At 35.9% G+C, this 25231-nt stretch overlaps 1 protein-coding gene across 1 annotated transcript in view; it reads left to right on the top strand.

Annotated features, from left to right (window-relative positions):
- Positions 1-25231, top strand: part of CR1 (complement C3b/C4b receptor 1 (Knops blood group)) — a 100903-nt gene that overhangs the window by 68614 nt on the left and 7058 nt on the right. Inside the window, exons 17-19 of the mRNA XM_067032761.1 lie at positions 2672-2771; positions 10228-10313; positions 24362-24760. Of these exons, the coding sequence (XP_066888862.1) occupies positions 2672-2771; positions 10228-10313; positions 24362-24760 (585 nt within the window). The remainder of the gene's footprint in view (positions 1-2671; positions 2772-10227; positions 10314-24361; positions 24761-25231) is intronic.

The following is a 25231-nucleotide window of genomic DNA, read 5'->3' as shown; positions in this document are numbered from 1 at the left end:
CAATCTCTTTAGGGAGAGCACCATCCACTGCACAAGTGACAGTCAAGGGAGTGAGGTTTGGAGCATCCCTGACCCTCACTGTGAACTTTCTGGTTCTGTTGGTCAGTGCCCACTCCTATATACCCTAAATGGGTTCAGAACACCTGGACCACATCCTTTATATTTCTATAATGAGATATGGTGTTTTCTTGTGAGTTTAACTTTGTCATAAGTGGAAGTGTCGAAATTACATGCCATAGCTAAAACAGATATTTCCAGCAGTGCCAAGATGTTTGACTAGGTAAGATGCTAATCATTCTACTTGCTGGTGGAGTGGTGAGGAGAGTGAGGCAAGAGAAGAATGGAAGCTGGGATAGAGTGTGGCACCAACCTTGGAATACCGCATCATTGGCAGGGGAGCCCAGAGATAGAAGAGCAATCCAGTGAGAAAAGGCTACACATGATGAGAGGCATTTAACCTTTCCTTGATCTTCCTCACCCTCCACCTGGGTGGTATATATCAGAATCCAGTGAGATTTCTTTAAATGCAGATGCCTAGGTCCCCAGCCAGGCTTATTGAATGGGCAAATAGAATCAGTCTCCACCAGAGGAGATAGTCGAGTTCAGACTCTATTTCAAATTATGCAGCACACAGTATACCCTCTCATAAAGAAGACCTAGCTTCTTAGAGGAAGCTACTGAATGGCTTAGTCTGTTTTGTCCTTGTCATTGAATGTCTGCATCAAAATGAGAAGAGTGATCTATTAGTATCCTAGGGCTGCCATAAACCATGAACTAGGTAGCTTAAAACAACAGAAATTAGTTCTCTCGCAGGTCTAGGGGCTGGAAGTCTGAAATCAAGGTGTTGGCAGGGCTGCACTCTCTCCTATGGCTCTAAAAGGAGGATCCTTCTTACAGCTTCTGGTGGCTCCTAGCATTACTTGGCTTGTGGACACATCACTTAAATCTGTGCTTCTGTCTTCACATGGCCTTCTCCCCAATATCTCTGTGTCTCAAATCTCCACTTCCTCTCTCTTAAAAGCACAGGGAGCTCAGCTTGGTGCTCTGTGATGAGGTGGGATGAGGTGCTCTGTGATGCTCTAGATGGGTGGGAAGGGGGGGTGGGAGGGAGGTGCAAGAGGAAAGGTATAAATGTATACATATAGCTGATTCATTTTGTTGTACATCAGAAACTAACACAACATTGTAAAGCAATTATCCTCCAATAAAAAAAATAAAAGCAAAAAGAAAAGGACATCAGCAGTCACTGGAGTTAGGGTTCACTCTGGTAATCCAGGATAATTTCATCTCAAGATCATTACCTTAATTGTGTCTGAAATGACCCTTATTACAAATGAGTTCCCAATCTAATGTTTTAGATGGTTGTATCTTTTGGGGGACATCATTCACCCACTACAAGTGGTGACTGCTACTTAGTACCAGAGAGGCAGCTTATGGTAGGCATCCTAAGACTGAGGTAGGGAGGGATAAGTGAAAAGAGACAGTAAATATGTCTTAATATACATGAGTATGTTAACACCAGTAAATGAGGATGTAATGGTTAACTTAACTCTAGATAAAGGCACCCTTATAGGAGGCCTGGCACGTGAAACTATTGGCTAAAACTCTTGCTTTGAACAGAAAGGCCAAAAAGGTGAATAGTCTTCCAAGCAGTAAAAATTTCCTGATGGGTAGATGCTATTATAAAGCACCATCCTAAGATAACTTCAGGGGTTATCTTAGGGGAAGAAACTCTTTAGCCATTATTATGTCTCTGTTTCTGTGATCCCATCTATCAGCTCAGTTGGAGAGAAAGAGGAGATAGGGTGGAAGTCTCTCTGCTCACTTTGATATTTCTGTGGTTTTGGTCTTCAAGTATTGTAAAGCCCCTAAACAGTTTTCATTTACAAAGCCTACAGTCCTGACTGATGAATCTGAGTTTCCAGTTGGGACATCTTTGAATTATGAATGCTTCCTTGGGTATTTTGAAAATATGTTCTCCATCACCTGCTTAGAAAACTTGGTCTCGTCAAGTGCCAAGATATTTAGAGATATGAGTATCCCCTTCCTGGGAGCCAATTCATGTATATCAAAGAATCTGTGAGATCTGATTTAATTTGTTCAAATTTTGAAGGTGAGACATCTAAGTTTGCCCAAGGTATTTAAATGGAGGGTGGACTTTTAAGTCATCCCTTCTTATTGCCTTGCATTTCTACACCTTGACTAGATATTCATTTCATAGGAATGGCTCTCACAAGAGGAATTGGAGGAAAATTTTCCATTCACTGGGGGTTACCCTTGGTGGCTAAAACCATGAAATGAATAAAACAGGGGCACAAGAAAATTATGTGGGTCACAGTGAATTGTGCTTGGCTAACTAAGATAGGAGGAAAATCCCAAATTTAAGGCCTTTGATTTAGGCTGATGGGATGGAAAACCACAAATGACCTTTATTGAGTGATTTGATGGGATTATTTAACCACAAATGACCTTTATTGGGTGATGCTCATTGGTCGTTTTAAAAGCAGGTGCCCTATAGCTACTTGTATGGTGAGTTTTCTCAAAGTGGTCAATTCTGTAGAACAGTCAGAAGTATACAGGCTGTTCAGTATGCTGCACTCCAGTCTGACTCTTAAAAACAAATGTAAATTGAACTGTACACCTCATCCCAAATTCTGCTTCTTTTCTGTAGGAAAATCATGTGGAAAACCTCCAGAACCCTTCAATGGCATGGTGCATATAAACACAGATACGCAGTTTGGATCAACAGTTAATTATTCATGTAATAAAGGGTGAGTCGGGAGCACTATCTTTGGAATGTGAGTTGCAGAACAGCAATGCCAACCTTCCACCCAGTCTAAGATATGCAAACCAGACTACTGACGTATGTACTTCGAAAAGTAAGCAATAGGACTTTTGGGTAGAGATGGTAGCTTGAACAACATAGGCATGTGACCAAGGAATCTTAAAAAAGAAGGCACAATGTGTACCTGTATTAAAACTAAGGGAGGGCACCATGCTTCTGCTGAAGGTAGTACATGAGAAAGATATTCACTGGATTAAAAAGGACCAGCTTGCCAAATAAATAAAAGGAAAAATGCTGGTTGAACCATGCAAACATCCTTAACAGGTTAGTGGGTGTGTAGCTGATTAGAGGACCCTGGGGCAGGGTTTGGGAGGATAAATATTAAAGGTAACAGCAGCTCTGGGAAATTAAGTGTTAAAGTGCACACAGAGTGGGGACCTTAAGGGAGTTCTTGCACTTACTTTTCCCTGGAATGGGGAAACATGCTAGAAGCCATTGCCTCAACTTAGAGGGAGCAATTAAAGAATGTTTACTAATTTTCTGTTGGCACAATAACTTAGAGGGAAAAATGATATCTATATTAAATCTTCCTGCAAAAACTGTCCCTAGTCATCGGCCCCATGCTATTCTGCCCAGGCTATTATACCTATGATCCAGCAAGTTTAAACTAGGATAAATCAAAATTCACCCCTTCTCACTTTGTCTGAGCTTGGGAGACTTAAAAACTTTCCATACAATCTCATCATCAGTCCCTTTTCACCTCCCCTCAGGAATAAGCCTAAAGCTCTCTCTGTGGTGAGCAAGCCAAAACATCATTAAATATAAGGTAACATACAGCAATTGAAAATAAAAATACCAGTTTGAGAAATCAGAGAAAATATTCCTCTATAAATCAGAGTATTCCAATAAACATGGGAATAAGCTACAAAATAGGATATTAGAAATCTCTCATATGTGTTTATAACATAGAATCTATGAAAGGCATTTATATGATTTAATGATCTGATATTAGGAAAATTTACCTGTGGATAAAACACACAGGAATCTAAAAAGCAGTAATAATCAGGAGATTTAATCCAGGAAAAAAACAAAGAGATCATTAGAAAATAAGATTAAATTCTCCAGAATTAATCCAGGACAAAACTGGAAATTATACACATTCACTCACACACAATCTAGATATGAGAAAAACAAAAGAAAGCAGAAAAAAGTGAAGCATTAATTAGCACATAATGGAAGATAGTTTCTCAGAACAGAATAAAAAAGCCTAGATTGTTTGAATCGTTAAGGCTTACTAAACAAATGCAAGGTTAATGGTAAGAGGCACTGGCCCTACATGAAGGAAATTTATGAAATTCAGATACTGAATAAAAATACTGCAACTATCGTGAGATAAAATAAACAGAAAAAGAAGAACTTCATTTTGGCATCAAAAGTCTCTTCCACACACTAAATTGCAGAAATTAGTGTTTGAGAGAAAATATTATGCCATAAAATACCTGTGCTCAGCCAAGCTATCATTTATCTCCAAGGTACAGATGTATAGTCTTACATGAGTAAGAACCCAAAACATGTGCCAATTAGATATGGTTCCTGGGCTTCCCTGGTGGCGCAGTAGTTGAGAATCCGCCTGCCGATGCAGGGGACACGGGTTCGTGCCCCGATCCGGGAAGATCCCACATGCCGCAGAGCGGCTGGGCCCGTGAGCCATGGCCGCTGAGCCTGCGCGTCCGGAGCCTGCGCTCCGCAATGGGAGAGGCCACAACAGTGAGAGGCCCGAATACCACAAAAAAAAAAAAAAATAGATATGGTTCCTGAAAAAATAATAATTCTCACAAAAATATGAGTAATTTTTAAAATTTTTAAAATTTCAAATTTTTACTATTTCAAAGAAATAGTAGTGAGTCACAAAACTATTTAAACAGTTTAAATTGTTATTTTTAATATGGTTGTGAAATTAAATATAATGGCAGAACTAATTCTTAAAAGAGAACTCATGTATGAAAGGAAGTATAGTAAACTTGATATAAAATAATAGATTTTTATCACAACAACTAGGAAGTTGGTGATGCAGTAAAATAAATATATATATATGCTTAACTTATAATACATACGGATAAATACATATTCTTGACATGATAAATAAAGAAGATATTATTCCATACTAGTATAAAATCAAAATATATAAATTCAAAATCACAATGGCAATCAAAAAAGCACAACCACTTGGTCCATATGACAAAAGAGGGGTAAGAAAAGGAAGAACTAGGAAGCTTTCTATCTCTCTTGCTGGAAACAGCATCAGCAGAGCAAGAATGGAGCTGGTTTTATACAGTACTGAGTTCCAACCCTGGGAATTGTTAAATAAATAAAAGGAAGGAACACTATAAGCAAGATAAAATGTGTAAGTTATTACAGTACCTGTGAATGGCTTAAATTCCCCTTTTGAAGAACAATGCCTTCTAAATATAGTCAGTAAAAACTTCAAACTACATGATAATTAAAAGACACATTTCTAAAATAAAATAATAAAAAAATTCCATTTATAATTGTATCAAACAATAAAATCCTTAGACATAAATTTAACAAAAGAGACGTAAGACTTACACACTGAATACTATAAAACATTGCTGAAAGAAATTAAAGAAGACTTCAATGGAAATGCATTCATATTCTTGGATTGGAAGACTTAGTATTGGTAAGATGAATATACTGCCCAAAGTGATATACAGATTCAAGGCAATACCTACAAAAACCCCAACAGTATTTTTTGCAGAAATGGAAAACCATCCTGAATTTTGTATGGAATTTCAAGGGACCCAGAGCACCCAAACAGTATTGAAAAGAACAAAGTTGGTTGACTCACACTTTTTATTTCAACACTTACTACAAAGCTGTAGTCATTAAAATAGTATGTTACTGAAATAAAGTTAGACACACAGGCCAGTGGAGTAAGTGATAGCCCAGAAATAAAGTTACATATTTATGGTCAATTGATTTTCAGCAAGGGTGCAAGGACCACTCACTACGGAAAGAACTGTCTCTTCAGCAATGGTCCTGGGAAAATTGGATATTCACATGCAAAACAATGAAGCCACCTTACACCATATACAAAACTAAATCAAATGGATCAAAGACTTGAAGTTAAAAGTTAAAATTATAAAATTCAAGGAGGTTCTAAAAAGAAGTAAAAAGATAAATTGATAAAAAATAATAATAGTTGAAAACTTCAGATTGGGTAAGCAAAGGTACAAAAAATAAGACATTGATGGATGAGGCTGCTTTGGTACTTGTGTGTTGAATTTTGTACCTTACCGAGAATGTAAACTCTTTCTAGGGACCATTTATAAGAGTTGATAGCATATCACTCCACAGGGTGTACCTCAGTAGATTTGAACATAGGAGAAACTAAAACAGCTATATACTCTTATTATAATAAAAAATAACACTAGGAATTAATGACAGAAGAATAAATAAAAATTCAAGTTTTGGATCTTAGTCAAAGAGAAAATTAAAACAGACATTGCAGATTACATATCAAATAACAATAAGGAATGATTATTGAGTGCATGAGCCCTGAGAACTCTTCTACTGCTTTACATGAATTAACTTAATCTTGAAAATGACTCTTTGAAGTGAATATTACCCATAGCCCCATTTTACAGAAGAGAGAAACTAAGACAGAGAGATGAACCAATTTACCAAAACTCACAGGACAGAGGTTGAGGTTAGAATTTGAATACTGCCAGTCTTTCTCAACAGCCCATATTGATAAACCTTACATTATTCAACCTGTTCATTATGAATGCTGGTGCAAATATTACTCATGAAAATTTCTGGGTTGCTGATGCCAAAACTGTCCTTAGAGAAATAGTCAATACTTTTGTTATCTGACAAAAAGTTTTCAAATAAATGAACAAAACATTTTACCTAAGAATTTTTAAATGACTAGAACATGAACATATAAAAGAAGCTGGACTAAGAAATTAATAGAGAAAGGAAATTAATAAAAAGGAAAAAGGGAAACGATAAGTAAAAATCTCAGAGTAGTTTCTTAAAGTGGCCAATTAAACAAACGGAATTTGACCAATTGTAATTTCACAAAATAACAAATCTGCAAATACACATGAATGAGAAAGGAGATATCGTAGATATTGAAGGGAGTCACTCAATATTAAATAAAAATAGTATATCCTCTCTATCCTAATGAAATTGAAAACATCCATGAGATGTGCCATTTTGTAGGAAAAATACAATTTCCAGGATGTACTTAAAAATAACATAAATCAGCTGATAAACCTGTATCTACTTGAGTCTCTGTTGTCAGTCTTTCTGGATATATAGCTAGGATTGGAATGCTAGACCATATGTTAATTATATATTTAACTTTTTGAGGAATAGCCAAACTGTTTTCTACAGTGGCTGTACCATTTTACATTCCCACCAACAATTACAAGCATTCCATTTTCTCCACATCTTCACCAACACTTTAATTTTCCATTTTTAAAAAGTTATTATTAAAAAAAAACTCAAAAAAGTTATTATAGCCATTCTGGAAGGTCTGAAGTGGGTTTGACTTTGATTTCCCTAATGACTAATAATTGTTAGTATCTTTTCATGTGTATATCTTTTGTAATTTGTATATCTTCTTTAGAAAAATGTCCATTCAAGTTCTTTGCCCATTTTTCAGTTGGGTTTTTTGTCTTTTTGTTGTTGTGTTATAGGAGTTCTTTATATATTCTGTATATTAAACACTTCTCAGATAAATGATTTCCAAATATTTTCTTTTATCCTGTGGGTTATCTTTTCACTCTCTTGATAGTGTCTTTGATGTTGAGTGGGGCTGCAGTCATCTGAAGGACTGATGAGGCTGAGAAATCTGAGAATGTTTGGAGGGATTTGGAGGGGTTTGGAGGGCGGATGGGAATCTGTACTTTACAAATGTAGAACTGGTGCTTGTGTCCAATTTGACCAGCTCTTCCTTCTAAAGGTAGCTAAGCCCAGTTGACATCTGGGTTACATGTATATTTTTAGATTAAAAGGCTAGAAGGATTCATAGCAAAATATTAGCTACTATGAGTGGTGCTATCTTGAGTGGTGATATTTTTGATCTTTAGGTTATTCACAACTTCCAAATATGTCTACAATGAATGTATGTTAACTTTTATAAGCCAATAAAATTCAATTTAAAATTTTTTTAAAAAAAGAGGACTGCTGAAAATCATATCTGTGAGCTACTTTTAGTAATTTGCAGCCTACTGAATGTCTCCATAGATTCCTTCCACTGCTAAATAGTTCAAAGTACATGAACAAATAGGAAAAGATAAAAGTGACACCATCCTAGCACTTGATTCTCCCATACCTGACCTTACTTAATGGGTTCTCCAATGCCTCAGCACGCTTCTCCACAGTATGTATAATGCTTATAGGGAAAGGAATCTCATGGCTCTTGAACAACAATTTAGAGTTGTTCTATACAGAAAACTATACAGATTTCTAATGCTCAGGGGAACTGAGTAGGCTCCAGTAAAAGAAATTCACAGAGATGGGAAATCGGTCCAGGAAAACAATTACAACATAATCACTACTGCAGTATACTGGTGTCCTACAATATGTTCAAAAATATTCACTGCTTTTTACAGTCATACAGAAGCTGGAACCTGCTTTACATTTTTACTCCAAAGCTCTAGTTTAGTCATAGTGAGTACATTAAGAGCAGCCTTTATAAGGTCAAAAGTCAGGGGATACCCATGACCCTGTGCTCCTAAGGCAACATTTAAATGTATGATAGGAGACAGGCGGAAGGAAACACACACGTAGTACAGGGATGATTATCCTCTTTCCTTACTAAAGTGGTTCTCAAAATGTTTGTTTGCAGACATTTTGAAGATTAAATATTTGTTGGCACACTTAAAAGATTTTAGAACACAGCTCATAAAAAACAAGGTAACAATAAGTAAAATTTAGTCACTACCTAAATATAAAAGTGACTTACCACGTCTACCAAAATATTCACTGTCATTGCTCTACCAATGTGGTTGCCACCATCTTTTTGTTACTGTTTTGGGAAGAGCTGGTATACCAGTTAAGATTAGATTAAGTTATAAAAGACAGAAAAAACACAAAATAACAGGAGCTTGAACAAGATAGCAGTTTACTTATCTCTCTTGTTAAGAACCATGGCTGCCCAGGGCTCATACAGTGGCTCCAAGATCCACAGAAACCTGGGATCCTTCCATTAGAGAGTCCATCTCAACTCATGGTCCAAACTCCATTTAGCAAATAGGAAGAACGGAGGAAGTTCCGGAACACTTATCCCTGTGAAGACACTTTCCAGACACTCCATTTACATCCCTCTAGCCAGAACATAGTCACACGGCTGTAAGGGAAGCTGAGAAATGAAGCCGTTATTGAAAGTGGCCAATGGCCCAGTTAAAAATACGGGTGATGCAAGAGGGAAGAGATATGGGAACATATGCATATGTATAACTGATTCACTTTGTTGTAAAGGAGAAACTAACACACTATTGTAAAACAGTTATACTCAAATAAAGATGTTAAAAAAAAATACGGCATCATGTTACTAATGAAGGAAAGAAAAGTGGATACTGGAGATTCCAGTAGTCTCTGCTACAAATGGGTACTGCCCTGATCACATGTCCTAGGTAGTCAAAAGGCAGATTTCTTAACTGTTGCAGTAACTACCTCCCTGTTATGTGACTCTGCATTACACCCATCACCTTTTATTTTATCAAGATTAGCCCTGCTGTACATTGAAACATATGAATAGCTTGGCTGAGTATCTTTTGTGACATTTCTCACAGTAACAACACAGAGATGTAATAAATAAAAAATAAATGATGAAGTTTCAAATTTTGTGACCTACTTTGAATGATTTTATGACACAGTGGGTGAGTACCCCTGCTTTCTGCATTTGAAAGGTTAAATGGTTAGCTGTTTCCTCTGACTCTTATTTACTAAGTCTTCAGGGTAAAGCCATCATTCTTTCCTTCACTCAGTAGATATTTTTGAGCACCACATGCTTGAAAGTCTCTAGGCTAGGTGCTAAAGAGTGTATATATTTCAGTAAGATATCTTCCCTTCTAATCAACCACTTATAATTTCTTAGCTGAAAGTTCAAATGGATAAAATAATTCTGAGGTATCTTTAAGACAAGTACAGAAGTGTCCCTGATTAATAACAGGAATATGGCAATGAGTTGTGAGGGGACTAGGAATGGAGATGGATTAAAGAGGTAAGAATTTTAGCTTGCCCTGGAGAATAAAGACTAATTTGTATGTGGAGATGGGGTTTCTTTCTTGAGGTCTCTCATGTTTTAATCTGTCCTGTAATTTGTAACATCCTCCTGCTATTGTTTTCTCATGGTGACTTAAGTGGGAAATCTGTGTAGAGTCTAATCATTTTTCATTCTTTGCTTCTAGGTATCGACTCATTGGTTCCCCTTCTGCTACTTGTCTCCTCTCAGGCATTGATGTCACTTGGGATAAGAAGGCACCTATTTGTGAGAGTGAGTTGAATTATTTTTTCCCATAATTCCCTCCATTTGATTCTTATTTATCCCTGGAATTATGAAGAAGGAATTGAATCCTTCTTGCACAGAGTTGTCTCTCAGTTGTTTGAAACTTGGAATCATGTGCTGCATGGTCCTCCTGGTTTTTCTTTACTTAGGAGGTAATTTATCTGAAACTGTGGACTTAAACTCAGGCAAAATTGCCCCACTTTCCTACTTTGATAATAAACTTTCAGTATAATGATCATTCCCCTTAGTGACTAAACTTAAAAGATACTAAAGAAAATTAATTTTGTCTCTACAACCTCTTAATATCACATTATAAGCCCAGGAAGTAGATTACTCCCTTCCTTATCATTCTTACTCTGAAGCATAAAAGATCTTACAATCCTTAGCAATTTTCCCAAGCCTTGGGTTATTCTGCTCTTTATTCTTCCCCCAAATTCTTCCAAGCTCATGCCCTAGTTGTATTTGTTCTTGGTTAGTTGGCCATTCATCTTTTCAATGGAATATTGTAAAGTGAATCTCCAAAATTTTGAGGAACATAGAAGAATGATTGCAAATTGGTAAAGTATTAAGGCTGTTAAGAAATCAGTATCACATGCAGAATTGATGGCAGTAAAAGTGGGCACAAACTTCTGCAAGGCTAATGAGCAATATATACTAAAGCCTTAAATGCAAATACCCTTTGACCTAGCAATTCCATTTCCCCGAATTTATCCCAAGAAAATAATCATCATGGACTTTTCCCGTGATTTTCGTCCAAAGACACTCAATGCAACAGTATTTATGGTAGTGGAAAATGTTAGAAATCATGGTTTGTAAATAGCTGATGGAAGACATAAGGCTTATTAAAAATGGTTATGATAAGTTTTTAAGAAAGGTAAAAAGTATGCCATGAAAAATTAGAGATAGAGATGCCACATCCAAGTAGCAATAGATTTATTTATATATCTACATCCCAGAATATTATTCAGCCACCAAATATACCATAGAAAATATAACCATAGACACACATGCATGTGCACACACATATCTGAAACAATATACATTAAATTATGAAGAATATTTATTTTTGGACCTTATCATTTTTTGTTTGTCCACATTTTATAAATTTCCTACAATGAATATGTTCATTGCATTCACAGGTATTCCTCCAAAAAATACTGTCCTTTTCCCATTGGGTTATTTTCCCTCCAGAAAATAACATTGGCTTTTAGATATCCAAAGACATAAATGAGAAACTATAAAAGGTGCCTTCTTTACTTGCCAAAAAATATGAAATTCTCTGAAAAAAATTCAAATTAGCAAGGTATTATCATTTACTATATACAATTTTCAAAGTCTGGCACCTTTTGTAGGAGGTTATCTTTAATGAAAAATGTTTCCACTTCTACTATATTTATAGGTCAGTAAACATTTAACTGAGTCAGTATTGGTCATGTGTGTACATGTGAATGTATGAATAGTCAATTATACCAGTATGTTTTAAATTACTATGTTGTGATAGAACATAGTAGTCATTTACCATTTTATTACCCCAAATCTGTGATTATTTCCTCATGTCTTATCTTTTATATTTTCTTTTCAACCTTTTTTTTGAAATATATTAGACATATAGCTTTGTGTAACTTTAAGATGTACATTCATGTATTGTAATATAATTGCCATCATAGGAATAATTATCACCTCCATCACATTACATAATTATTCTTTATTTTTAGTAGTTGGAATAATTAGTTTCTAGTCTCTCAGCAAGTTTTATGATTATAGTACAATGTTGTTTCTATATTCATTGATCTGTGCATCTCTAGGGTATATTTTCTACTTGTTGTAAGTTTATACTCTTAGAAAACATCCATCCTGTCCTCCCATCCCCTGGTAACCACCATTTTATTCTGTTTTTAAAACTTGGCTTTTTTACATTCCACATATAAGTGGTATCATATAGTTCTTGTCTTCCTCTGTCTGACATCTCATTTAGCATAACGTGCTAAAATTCCATCCATGTTGTCACAAATCTCACTTGGCATAATGTGCTAAAAGTTCATCCATGTTGTCACTAATGGTAGGAAGTCCATCTTTCAATATTTCATTGTATATGTACCACATTTTGTTTATCCATTCATCTATTGATGGACACTTAGGTTGTTTCTATATCTTTGCTATTGTAACTAATGCCATCGTGAACATGGGAGTGCATACACCTTTTTGAGTTAGTGTTTTTATTTTCTTTGGATAAATACTCAGAGGTGGACTTCCTGGATCTATTTTAAGATTTTTTAGGAACCTCAATATGTTTTCCATAGTGGCCACAGCAATTTACACTCCTACCACCTTTGTACAAGTGTTCCCTTTTCTCCACATCCTCATCACCACTAGACATCTCTTGTCTTCTTGACGACAGCCATTCTAACAGATGTGAGGTGATATCCCATTGTGGTTTTAATCTGCATTTCTCTGATGATTAGTGATGTTGACCATCTTTTTATGTACCTGTTGACCATTTGTATGTCTTCTTTTGAATTGTCTAGTTGTGCCCATTTTTCAATCAGATTTTTTGTTTTTTGTTATTGAGTTGTATGAGTTCTTTATATATTAAACCCCTTATCCAATATATGGTTTGCAAAAATTTCCCCCCATTCTGTAGATTTCCTTTTAATTTTGCTAATTGTTTCTTTTGCTGCACTAAAGCTTTTAAGTTTGATGATTTTTCCTTTTGTTGTTTGTGCTTTTGTTGGTATTGTATTGAAAAAGTCATTGCCATGACAAATGTTAAGAGCCTCTTCCCTACACTTCCTTCTGAGAGTCTTATAATATCAGGTTTTATATTTAAATCTTTGATCCACTTCAAGATACTTTTTGTGAATTATATAATATAGGGATCCAATTTCATTGCTCTGCATGTGTTCATCCAGTTTTCCCAGCACCAATTGTTGAAGAGACTATCCTTTTCCCATTGGGTGCTCTTGCCTCCCTTATCAAATATTCATTGACTGTATAAGCAGGGGATTAATTCTTGGCTCTCTATTCTATTCTATTGGTCTATATGTTTATTTTTGTACTAGTACTGTACTGTTTTTTATTATTGTAGTTTTGTAGTGTAGTTTGAAATCAGGAATTGTAATACCTCCAGTTTTGTTCTTTTTCATCAGTATTGCTTTGGCTCTTCAAAGTCTTCTGTGGTTCCATATACATTTTAAGATTCTTTTTCTATTTCTGTGAAGAGTGCCATTGGTATTTTGATGTGGATTGCATTAAATCTATATATGGGTTTGAATAATATAGACATTTTAACAATATTAATTCTTTTGACCCATGAACATGGGGTATCTTTCCATTAGTTTGCGTCTTGTTCTATTTGTTTCAGCAAAGTCTTGTGATTTTTGTTGTGCAGATCTTTCAGTTCCTTGGTTAAATTTACTCCTAAGTATTTTATTCTTTTTCATGCTATTGTGAATGGAAGAGTTTTCTTTATTCTTATTCAAATGTTTCATCCTTTGTGTATGAAAATGCAACTGATTTATCTATATTAATTTTGTATCTTTCAACTTTACTGAAATAACTGATTAGTTCCAACAGTGTATGGGTTGAGCATTTCAGGTTTTCTATATACAGAATCATATCATCTGCAAGTAGCAACAGTTTTACTTCTTCCATCCTGATTTGGATGCCTTTTATTTCCCTATCTTTCATATTCACTCTAGCTAGGACTTCCAGTATTATACTGAGTAAGAGTTGTAAGAGTGGGCATCCTTGTATTGTTCCTGATCTTAGATGAAAAGCTTCCAAGTTTTTCTCCATTTTGTATAATGTTAGCTGTGGATTTGTTATGGCTGGCCTTTATTATGTTAAGATATATTCCTCTATACCCAATCTGCTAAGACTTTTTATCATGGAAGAATGTCATTTTGTCAAATGCTTTTTCTGCATGTATTGACACGATCATATAAGTTTTTATCTTTAATTTTATTAATATGATATATTACATTTAATGATTTGTGTATGTTGAACTATCCTTGCATCTCCCAGGGGTAAATCCCACTTGGTTGTGGTGTCTAATCCCTTTTATGTGTTCTTGAATTTGTTTTGCTAATTTTTGTTGAGAAGTTTTGGACCTATATTTATCAGAGATATTAGTCTATAGTTTTCTTTTCTTGTGTTGTCCCTGTCTGGCTTTGTTACCAAAGTAATCTAATGCTGGCCTCACAGAATGAATTTGGAAGTATTCCCACCTCTGTAATTTTTTGGAAGAATTTGAGGAAAATTGGAATTAATTATTCTTTAACTTTTCGTAGAATTCACCAGTGAATCCATCTGGCCCTAGGGTTTTCTATGACGGGAGGTTTTCGATTACTGATCCAAACTTTGCTCATTATTGGTCTGTGCAGATTTTCTATTTCTTCCTGATTCAGTCATAGTAGGTTTTGTGTTTCTAGAAATTTATCTTCTTTTTCTAGGTTATCTAATTTGTTGGCATATAATTTTTCATAATAGTCTCTTATAGTCCTATGTATTTCTGTAGTATCAGTTGTAATATCTTCTTTTTAATTTTATCTATTTGAGTTTTCTTTTTTTCATAGTTAGCCTGGCTAAAGGTTTGCCAATTTTGTTTATCTTTTTGTAGAGCCAGGCTTTAGTTTCATTGATCCTTTCTATTGTTTATCTGGTGTCTATTTCACTTACTTCTGTAGAGATCTTCATTATGTCCTTCTTTCTGCTAACTCTGGGCTTAATTTGTTCTTTTTTTTAATTCTTCAAGGTGTAAAGTTAAGTTGACTGTTTGAGAACTTTCTAATTTCTTAGTATATGCGTTTATCACTGTAAACGTTCCTCTCAGAATTGCTTTGCTGCATTCCATAAGATTTGATTTGTCATATTTCCATTTTCATTTGTTTTGAGATAATTTTCTAATTCCCTTTATATTTCTTCTTTCACCCATTGGTTGTTCAGAAGTGTACTTTTTAGTTTCCACATATTTGTAGATTTTCCATCTTTCCTCTTGTTGTTGATTTCTAGTTTTATACAATTGTGGTCAGAAAAGATAATTGGTGTCATTTCAATCTCCTTAAATTTGCTAAGATTTGTTTTGTACTTTCTTATATGGTCTATCCTGGAAAATGTCCCATGTGCACTCGAGAACAATGTTTATTCTGCTGCTGTTGGATGGAATGTTTTATATATGTATGTTAAGTCCATTTGTTCTAGAGTATGGTTCAATTCCAATGTTTCCTTTTTGATTTTCTGATGATCTATCCATTGCTGAGAGTAGGTATTGAAGTCCCCTACTATGATTGTATTGTTGTCTATTTCTCCCTTTAGATCTCTTAGTATTTGCCTAATATATTTTAGTGCTCTGATGTTGGGTGCATATGTATTCATGATTGTTATATATTCTTGATATTCTGACACTTTTATCATTATATAATAACCTTCTTTATCTCTTGTTATCATTTTTGACTTGAAGTCTATTTTTTCTGACATAAGTATGAATATGCCCTCTTTCTTTGTTTTACACTTGCATGGAATATCCTCTTCCATCCCTTCATTTTAAGCCTATATGTTCTTTAGAGCTGAAATGAGTTTCTTATAAGCAGCATACACTTGGGCTTTGTTGCTGTCTTTTTAAAATCTATCCAGCCACTCTGTGACTTTTGATTGATGAATTCAATCCATTTATATTTAGAGTGATTATAGATATGTAAGAACTTACTACTGCTGTCTTATCATTTTTTTGTTTCTCCTTTGTTTCTTTTTCCCTCTGTTTCTGTCTACCTTTGTAAAGTGGTGGTTTTCCATGGTGATTTTCTCAGTCTCCCCTTGTTTTGTTTCATGACTTCTAGAATTTTGATTTGTAATTACTGTATGGCTTACATAAAACATCACATAGATAAAATCGTCCTTTTTATGATGATAGGAATTTATCTTAATTCACCTATAAAATTTCCACCATTTTAGTCCTCCCTTTTTGTATTTTTTTTTTTTTTTTTTTTTTTGCGGTATGCTGGCCTCTCACTGTTGTGGCCTCTCCCGTTGCGGAGCACAGGCTCCGGATGCGCAGGCTCAGCAGCCATGGCTCACGGGCCCAGCCGCTCCGCGGCACGTGGGATCTTCCCGGACCGGGGCACGAACCCGTGTCTCCTGCATCGGCAGGCGGATTCTCAACCACTGCGCCACCAGGGAAGCCCCCTTTTTGTATTTTTGATGTCACAATTTATCTTTTTTTGAGCTATGAATTTATTGAGAAATTATAGTATCTATAGTTTTTTTTTAGTTGAAACCTATAGTTGTTTTTAATACTCTTTTCCTTAAACCTTTATACTATAATTAAGTGACTGACCCACTGTTTTAATATTGAAGTACTGTTTTCTAATTCTGACGGTTTATTTTTCACCTTTGCTAGAGTATTGTATACTGTCATTTGCTTTTATGTCACAAAGTAGCATCTTTTCATTTCAGCTTGAAGAACTTCTTTCAGCGTTTCTTGCAAAGCAAGTCTCATGATGGCAAACATTCTCAGTTTTTGTTTGTCTGGTAAACCTTTACTTCTGCTTCATATCTGAAGAATAACTTTGCTGGATAAAGTATTCTTGACTGGCAAATTTTATCTTTCAGCACTTTGAATGTGTCATTCCACTCCATCTGGCCTATAGAGTTTCTGCTGAGAAATCTGCTAGTAGCCTCATGGCTACTTTGTAAGTTACTTTCTTTTTTCCCTGGCTGCATTTAAGATTCTTTCTTTGTCATTGATTTTTGACAGTTTCATTATAATATATCTTGGAGAAGGTCTTTTTTCATTGAGATAATAGGGTGTTTTATTAGCTTCTTGGACTTCCAGTACCTTCCCCAGGTTTGAGAAGTTCCCAGCTATTATTTCTCTAAATATGCTCTCTGCTCCCTTCTCCCTCTCTTCTTTTTCTTGTAGACCAATTATTCTCACATTTGTTTTTCTCATTATATCTGATAGCTCTCATAGGACTTGTTTTTATTTTTTTCACATCTTTATTGGAATGTAATTGCTTTACAATGTTCTGTTAGTTTCTGCTGTATAACAAAGTGAATCAGCTATACATATACATATATACCCATATCCCTTCCCTCTTGCGTCTCCCTCCCACCCTCCCTATCCCACCCCTATAGCTGGTCACAAAGCATGGAGCTGATCTCCCTGTGCTAAGTGGCTGCTTCCCACTAGCTATCTATTTTACATTTGGTAGTGTATATATGTCCATGCCACTCTCTCACTTCATCCCAGCTTACCCTTAACCCTCCCCATGTCCTCAAGTCCATTCTCTACATCTGCATCTTTATTCCTGTCCTGCCCCTATGTTCTTCAGAACCATTTTTTTTTTTTAGATTCCTTATATATGTGTTAGCATACAATATTTGTTTTTCTCTTTCTGACTTACTTCACTCTGTATGACAGACTATAGGTCCATCCACCTCACTACAAATAACTCAATTTCATTTCTTTCTATGGCTGAGTAATATTCCATTGTATATGTGCCACATCTATATCCATTCATCTGTCGATGAACACTTAGGTTGCTTCCATGTCCTGGCTATTGTAAATAGTGCTGCAGTGAACATTGTGGTACATGATTCTTTTTGAATTATGGTTTTCTCAGGGTATATGCCCATTAGTGGGATTGCTGGGTCATATGGTAGTTCTTTTTTTAGTTTTTTAAGGAACCTCCATACCATTCTCCATATTGGCTGTATCAGTTTACATTCACACAACAATGCAAGAGGGTTCCTTTTTCTCCATACCCTCTCCAGCATTTATTGCTTGTAGATTTTTTTGATGATGGCCATTATGACTGGTGTGAGGTCAAAGTACAATGAGGTATTCATTGTACTTTTTTTTTCTTTTTCTTTGTGTTATTTTATTTAAAATTAAAATGAGGTTTTAAGTCTCAGCTTTCTGAAATCAACAGACTGTTTTGATTTACTAAAGACATCTCTTGAAAAAGCATTCTTTCTTCCAATTTTCCCTCCCCCCCCTTACTCCTTGGTAACTATAAGTTTGTTTTCTACACCTATAACTCTATTTCTGTTTTTGTAGATAAATTTGTTTGTACACTTTTTTTAGATTCTATGTATAAGCAATATAATGTGATACTTTCCTTTTTCTGTCTGACTTACTTTGCTCAGTATGACGATCTCTAAGTCCATCCATGTTGCTGCAAATGGCATTATTTTGTTCTTTTTTATGGCTGAGTAATATTCCATTTTATATATGTGGCACATCTTCTTTATCCATTCCTCCGTTGATGGACATTTAGGTTGCTTCCATGTGGAGTGCACGTATCTTTTTGAATTATGGTTTTCTACAAATATATGCCAGGAGTGGGATTGGAGGATCATATGGTAGCTCTATTTTTACTTTTTTAAGGAACCTCCATACTGTTCTCCACAGTGGCTGCACTAATTTACATTCCCACCAGCTGTGTAGAAGGGTTCCCTTTTCTCTACATATTCTCTGCAACAATTATTGTTTTAGATTTTTTGATGGTGGCCTTTCTGCTCAGTGTGAGGAGATAACTAATAAGGACCTACTGTTAAAATAGAATTACCATATGACCCAGCAGTCCTACTACTGGGCATATACCCTGAGAAAACCATAATTCAAAAAGAGTCATGTACCAAAATGTTCATTGCAGCTCTATTTATAGCCAGGACATGGAAGCAACCTAAGTGTCCATCAACAGATGAATGGATAAAGAAGGTGTGGCACATATATACAATGGAATATTACTCAGCCATAAAAAGAAACAAAATTGAGTTATTTGTAGTGAGGTGGATGGACCTATAGTCTGTCGTACAGAGTGAAGTAGGTCAGAAAGACAAAAACAAATACCGTATGCTAACACATATATATGGAATCTAAAAAAAAATAAATAAATTGGTCATGAAGAACCTAGAGGCAAGATGGGAATAAAGACACAGACCTACCAGAGAATGGACCTCATTGTAATTTTGATTAGCATTTCTCTAATGATTCGTGATGTTGAGCATCCTTTCATGTGTTTGTTGGCAATCTGTATATCTTCTTTGGAGAAATGTCTGTTTAGGTCTTCTGCCCATTTTGGGATTCGGTTGTTTCTTTTTTTGATATTGAGCTGCATGAGCTGCTTGTATATTTTGGAGATTAATCCTTTGTCAGTTGCTTCATTTGCAAATACTTTCTCCCATTCTGAGGGTTGTCTTTTCATCTTATTTATGGTTTCCTTTGCTATGCAAAAGCTTTTAAGTTTCATTAGGTCCCATTTGTTTATTTTAGTTTTTATTTCCATTTCTCTAGGAGGTGGGTCAAAAAGGACCTTGCTGTGATTTATGTCATACAGTGTTCTGCCTATGTTTTCCTCTAACAGTTTTATAGTGTCTGGCGTTACATTTAGGTCTTTAATCCATTTTGAGTTCGTTTTCATGTATGGTGTTAGGGACTGTTCTAATTTCATTCTTTTACATGTAGCTGTCCAGTTTTCCCAGCATCATTTATTGAAGAGGCTGTCTTTTCTCCATTGTATATTCGTGCCTCCTTTATCAAAGATAAGGTGACCATATGTGTGTGGGTTTATCTCTGGGCTTTCTATCCTGTTCCATTGATCTATATTTCTGTTTTAGTGCCTGTACCATACTGTCTTGATTATTGTAGCTTTGTTTATAGTCTGAAGTCAGGGAACCTGATTCCTCCAGCTCTGTTTTTCTTTCTCAAGATTGCTTTGGCTATTCAGGATCTTTTGTATTTCCATACAAATTGTGAATTTTTTTGTTCTAGTTCTGTGAAAAATGCCAGTGGTAGTTTGATAGGGATTGCATTGAATCTGTTGATTGCTTTCGGTAGTATAGTCATTTTCACCATATTGATTCTTCCAATCCAAGAACATGGTATATCTCTCCATCTGTTTGTGTCATCTTTTGTCAGTGTCTTATAGTTTTCTGCATACAAGTAGTTTGTCTCCTTAGGTAGGTTTATTCCTAGGTATTTTATTCTTTTTGTTGCAGTGGTAAATGGGAGTGTTTCCTTAATTTCTCTTTCAGATTTTTTATCATTAGTATATAGGAATGCAAGAGATTTCTGTGAATTAATTTTGTATCCTGCTACTTTGCCAATTCACTGATTAGCTCTAGTAGTTTTCTGGTAGCATCTTTAGGATTCTCTATGTATAGTATCATGCCATCTGCAAACAGTGAGAATTTTATTTCTTCTTTTCCAGTTTGGATTCCTGTTATTTCTTTTTCTTCTCTGATTTCTGTGGCTAAAACCTCCAAAACAATGTTGAATAATAGTTGTGAGAGTGGGCAACCTTGTCTTGTTCCTTATCTTAGTGGAAATGGTTTCAGTTTTTCACCATTGAGAATGATGTTGGCTGTGGGTTTGTGATATCTGGCCTTTATTATGTTGAGGTATATTCCCTCTGTGCCTACTTTTTGGAGGGTTTTTATCAGAAATGGGTGTTGAATTTTGTTGAAAGCTTTTTCTGCATCTATTGAGATGATCATATGGTTTTTATTCTTCAATTTGTTAATATGGTGTATCACATTGATTGATTTGTGTATATTGAAGAATCCTTGCATTCCTGGGATAAACCCCACTTAATCATGGTCTATGATCCTTTTAATGTGCTGTTGGTTTCTGTTTGCTAGTATTTTGTTGAGGATTTTTGCATCTATGTTCATCAGTGATAATTGGCCTGTAGTTTCTTTCTTTGTGACATCTTTGAGTGGTTTTGGTATCAGGATGATGGTGACCTCATAGAATGAGTTTGGGGCTGTTCGTCCCTTGCTATAGTTTGGAAGAGTTTGAGAAAGATAGGTGTTAGCTGTTCTCTGAGTGTTTGATGGAATTTACCTGTGAAGGCATCTGGTCCTGGGCTTTTGTTTGTTGGAAGATTTTTAATCACAGTTTCAATTTCAGTGCTTGTGATTGACCTGTTTATATTTTCTGTTTATTCCTGGTTCCATCTCAGAGGTTCTGCTTTTCTAAGCATTTGTTCATTTCTTCCAGGTTGTCCATTTTATTGGCATATAGTTGCTTGTAGTAATCTCTCATGATCCTTTGTATTTCTGCAGTGTCAGTGGGTACTTCTCCTTTTTCATTTCTAATTCTCTTGATTTGCGTCTTCTCCTTTTTTTTTCTTCATGAATCTGGCTAATGGTTTATCAATTTTGTTTATCTTCTCAAAGAACCACCTTTTAGTTTTATTGATTTTTGCTATTATTTCCTTCATTTCTTTTTCATTTCATATTTCTGATATGATCTTTATGATTTCTTTCCTTCTGCTAACTTTGGGGTTTTTTTGTTCTTTCTCTCTTGCTTTAGGTGTAAGGTTAGTTTGTTTATTTGAGATGTTTCTTGTTTCTTGAGGTAGGATTGTATTGCTATAAACTTCCCTCTTAGAACTGTTTTTGCTGCATCCCATAGGTTTTGGGTCATTGTGTTTTCATTGTCATTTGTTTCTAGGTATTTTTTGATTCCCTCTTCGATATCTTCAGTGATCTCTTGGTTTTTTAGTAGTTTATTGTTTAGCCTCCATGTGTTTGTATTTTTTACCACTTTTTTCCTGTAATTGATTCATAGGTCTTCTTTACCTGTGTTTGTACTATTTACAGGTTTTTTTCCTGTAATTGATTCATAGGTCTTCTTTACTTTTTAAAAACCTTAGTTCTCTCTCCCCTCTCCTGAGTCATTTCTAAATTCCTATCCTCCAGGCTGCTAATTCTTTCTTTGACCTAATTTGCCCTATTTCCTAAGCTCACTAATGCATTCGTCATCTGATTCATTGAATTATTCATCTCCATAATTTGTCTGGTTCTTTTTAAAAATTTCAGTCTCTTTGGTAAATAACTTCTTCTTGTTTATTTATTTTACTTCTGAGTTCATTGAATTGCCTTTGTGAGTCTTCTTGTAACTCATTGAATCTCTTTATAACAGCTATTTTGAATTCATTTTTAGTCAGATTGCAATACTCTGTGCCTTTGGATTCAGTTCCAGAGAATTATTGTGGTTTTTGTGGTACCATATTACTGTGACTTTTCATAATGTTTGACAAAATGTGCATTTGAAGTAGAGCATACCTTTCTTAGTTGTTTACTTTGATTTTTGCAATTCAACAGGTGGCACTATAGCTCAAGTTTGGGTTTCTTTTTACCTGAGTTGGCTCTGGGGCTGCACTTGGGAGGAAGAGTACAACAAACAATCGAACAAACAAAAAACCTGGCATAGGAAAAACTGGTGGCAGAGTGAGGAGAGATGTGGGCTTAGCAACTGTGGCTTATGTAAGCACCACTGAGCAGTAAGAGGATCCTCCAGTAGAGCTAAAATCTCAAAGCAGACAGCAGGCAAAGAATTCCTTCAACATTCTTTGCTATTCTTGTCCACCTCTTTCCCTTTCCTCTCCCTCCCCCAAGTCAAGGAGGTCCCTTCTCAGAAATTCATGCTGCTGGAGAGCAATGGCTCCCTCCAGTTGCAACTGGGTAGCCAGGCAGTAAATCATTCAACACTTTTGCTTTTCACCTCCTCTGTGAGGGAGCTTGCTATTGTCACCAGAGGGGAAAGCCCAGCCCCTGCCAGGGTTGCCTGGAGCAGGGGAACTCACTCCTTGAGAGCTCACCTAGGAGAAGGGAACTCACTTCCTTTCCTCTGCCTCCAAACTCATCTCTATCCTCCTCTTATACTGTGCCTGATTCTCCCATCAGGCTGGCTAGACTTCCACAAATTCTCTATCTCCTTGCATGTCCACCCTGTTTTGTACTCTTCTGTTTTGCTTCTTCTCCAATTACAGCAAGTGAGAGTGGATCTGTCCCCACCTCCGAGGTCCAACCGACCCACTTCCTGAAGCATGGGTGGATAAAAACTTCCTGGGTTTTCTGGTGTAATGTGCAGAGGCACTTTTGTTCTGATATGAATGACCAATTCATTGTTAATAAAAGGGGAGGGGAAAAGGCATCAACACATACTGACATGACTCTTTTCTTTTTGGTCTTTACTTGATGAGTAGTGGCAGAGGTAATATATTTAACCTGCAAAGATGTTATTAAATAAACAATAGAAGACATAGCCCAGCAGTAAGTAAATAACTTAACAATCTGTGATAAAATCACATAGATTATCCATTTAAAATCATAAGTAATAAACCATAATAAATACATGATAATAATAAATAATAATAATAAATAATAAATACATGGATATTTTACATGAAATTATTACGGACAGAACCCAGTCATACACAACTAAATTTCAACTATGTAAATAACATGATATTAGCAAATATTAGAATAAAAGAACAGTATTGTAATTACTTACAGCTTAAGAAGTGACTTAATTCTTTGTATTTGTTATTTAAATTCATAGTAAAATAATTCATAGTAAAATAAAATAATTCTGGGGCTTCCCTGGTGGCACAGTGGTTGAGAGTCCGCCTGCTGATGCAGGGGACATGAGTTCGTGCCCCAGTCCGGAAAGATCCCACATGCTGCGGAGCGGCTGGGCCCATGAGCCATGGCCACTGAGCCTGTGCGTCTGGAGCCTGTGCTCTGCAACGGGAGAGGCCACAACAGGGAGAGGCCCACGTACTGCAAAAATAATAATAATAATAATTCTGGAAAAGGCAAAATAACAGAGACAGTAATAGCATCAGTGGTTGTCAGGGGATGGGTTGGGGGTGGGATTAATGGGCAGAGCACTGAGGAATTTTAGGGAAATGAAAATACTTTGCATGATACCATAATGATAGAAACATGTCATTACATATTTGTTGAAACCCACAAAATTTGCAAACCAAGAGTGAACCCTGATGTAAACTGTAATGTTGAGTGATTATTATGTGTCAATGTATGTTCATTAGTTATAACAAATGTACCACTCTGCTGGGGGATGTTGATAATGGGGGAGACTACGCATTTGTAGGGGCAGAAGGTGTTTGAGAAATCTCTGTACTTTCCCTTCAGTTTTGTTCTGCAATTAAAACTTCTCTTAAAAAGTTGTATTAAAAAATAAAAAGTTAAGCTGTTGTTTACCACACTCTCCCTTATCCCAGGTATACATTGTGAGCCACCCCCAGCCATATCCAATGGAGACTTCTACAGCAGCAATAGAAACGTTTATCAATATGCAACAGTGGTAACTTATCAGTGTCACACTGGGCCAGATGGAGAAAAGCTGTTTGACCTCGTGGGAGAACAGTCAATATACTGTACCAGCAAAGACAATCAGCTTGGTGTTTGGAGCAGCCTTCCTCCTCAGTGTATTTCTGCTAATAAATGCACAACTCCAGAAGTTGAAAATGGAATTAGAGTGTCGGGAAATAAGAGTTCAGTTTCCTTAAGTGAGATTGTGAGATTTAGCTGTCAGCCTGGCTTTGTCATAAGAGGGTCCAGCACTGTGCAATGCCGGGCCAACAACACATGGGTACCTGAGCTGCCAAGCTGCTCCAGAGGTGAGTTTCATCCACTGAGACTCTGCTGTGGGTGTAGGGAGTATAAATGGTAGGAGTTGTTGAAACTAAGGAAAGGGTATGCATGTGTGTGTATAGGCATGCAAGGCTATAAACCTGGGATAAACACTGTAAACATAATACTAACTTTACTATCTGTTACCTCTGATAATAATAATTGTCAAGTAATGCTTACTCTGTCCTATCTGTAATGCACCCATTTTATATACATTGTTTAACTTAATACTTAAGCAAACATACAAGGTAGGAACTATGCTTATTCCTATTTACATTGAGAAAACTGAGTCTTAGGGATGTTGGGGAACTATGCCCAGGTCACAGAACTAGTAAATAACAGAATAAGGCCTAGAATTCAAGAGCCTTTCTGATTGCAGAGCTCAATGATAATGTGTAGTGAAGTATACTATGAACAATAATGTATGATAACAATAACATTGATTTATCATTGGAGAA

This window comes from Kogia breviceps, chromosome 1 (assembly GCF_026419965.1).
Source record: "Kogia breviceps isolate mKogBre1 chromosome 1, mKogBre1 haplotype 1, whole genome shotgun sequence".
NCBI lineage: Eukaryota > Metazoa > Chordata > Mammalia > Artiodactyla > Physeteridae > Kogia > Kogia breviceps.
This window is presented reverse-complemented; position numbering and strand designations above follow the sequence as displayed.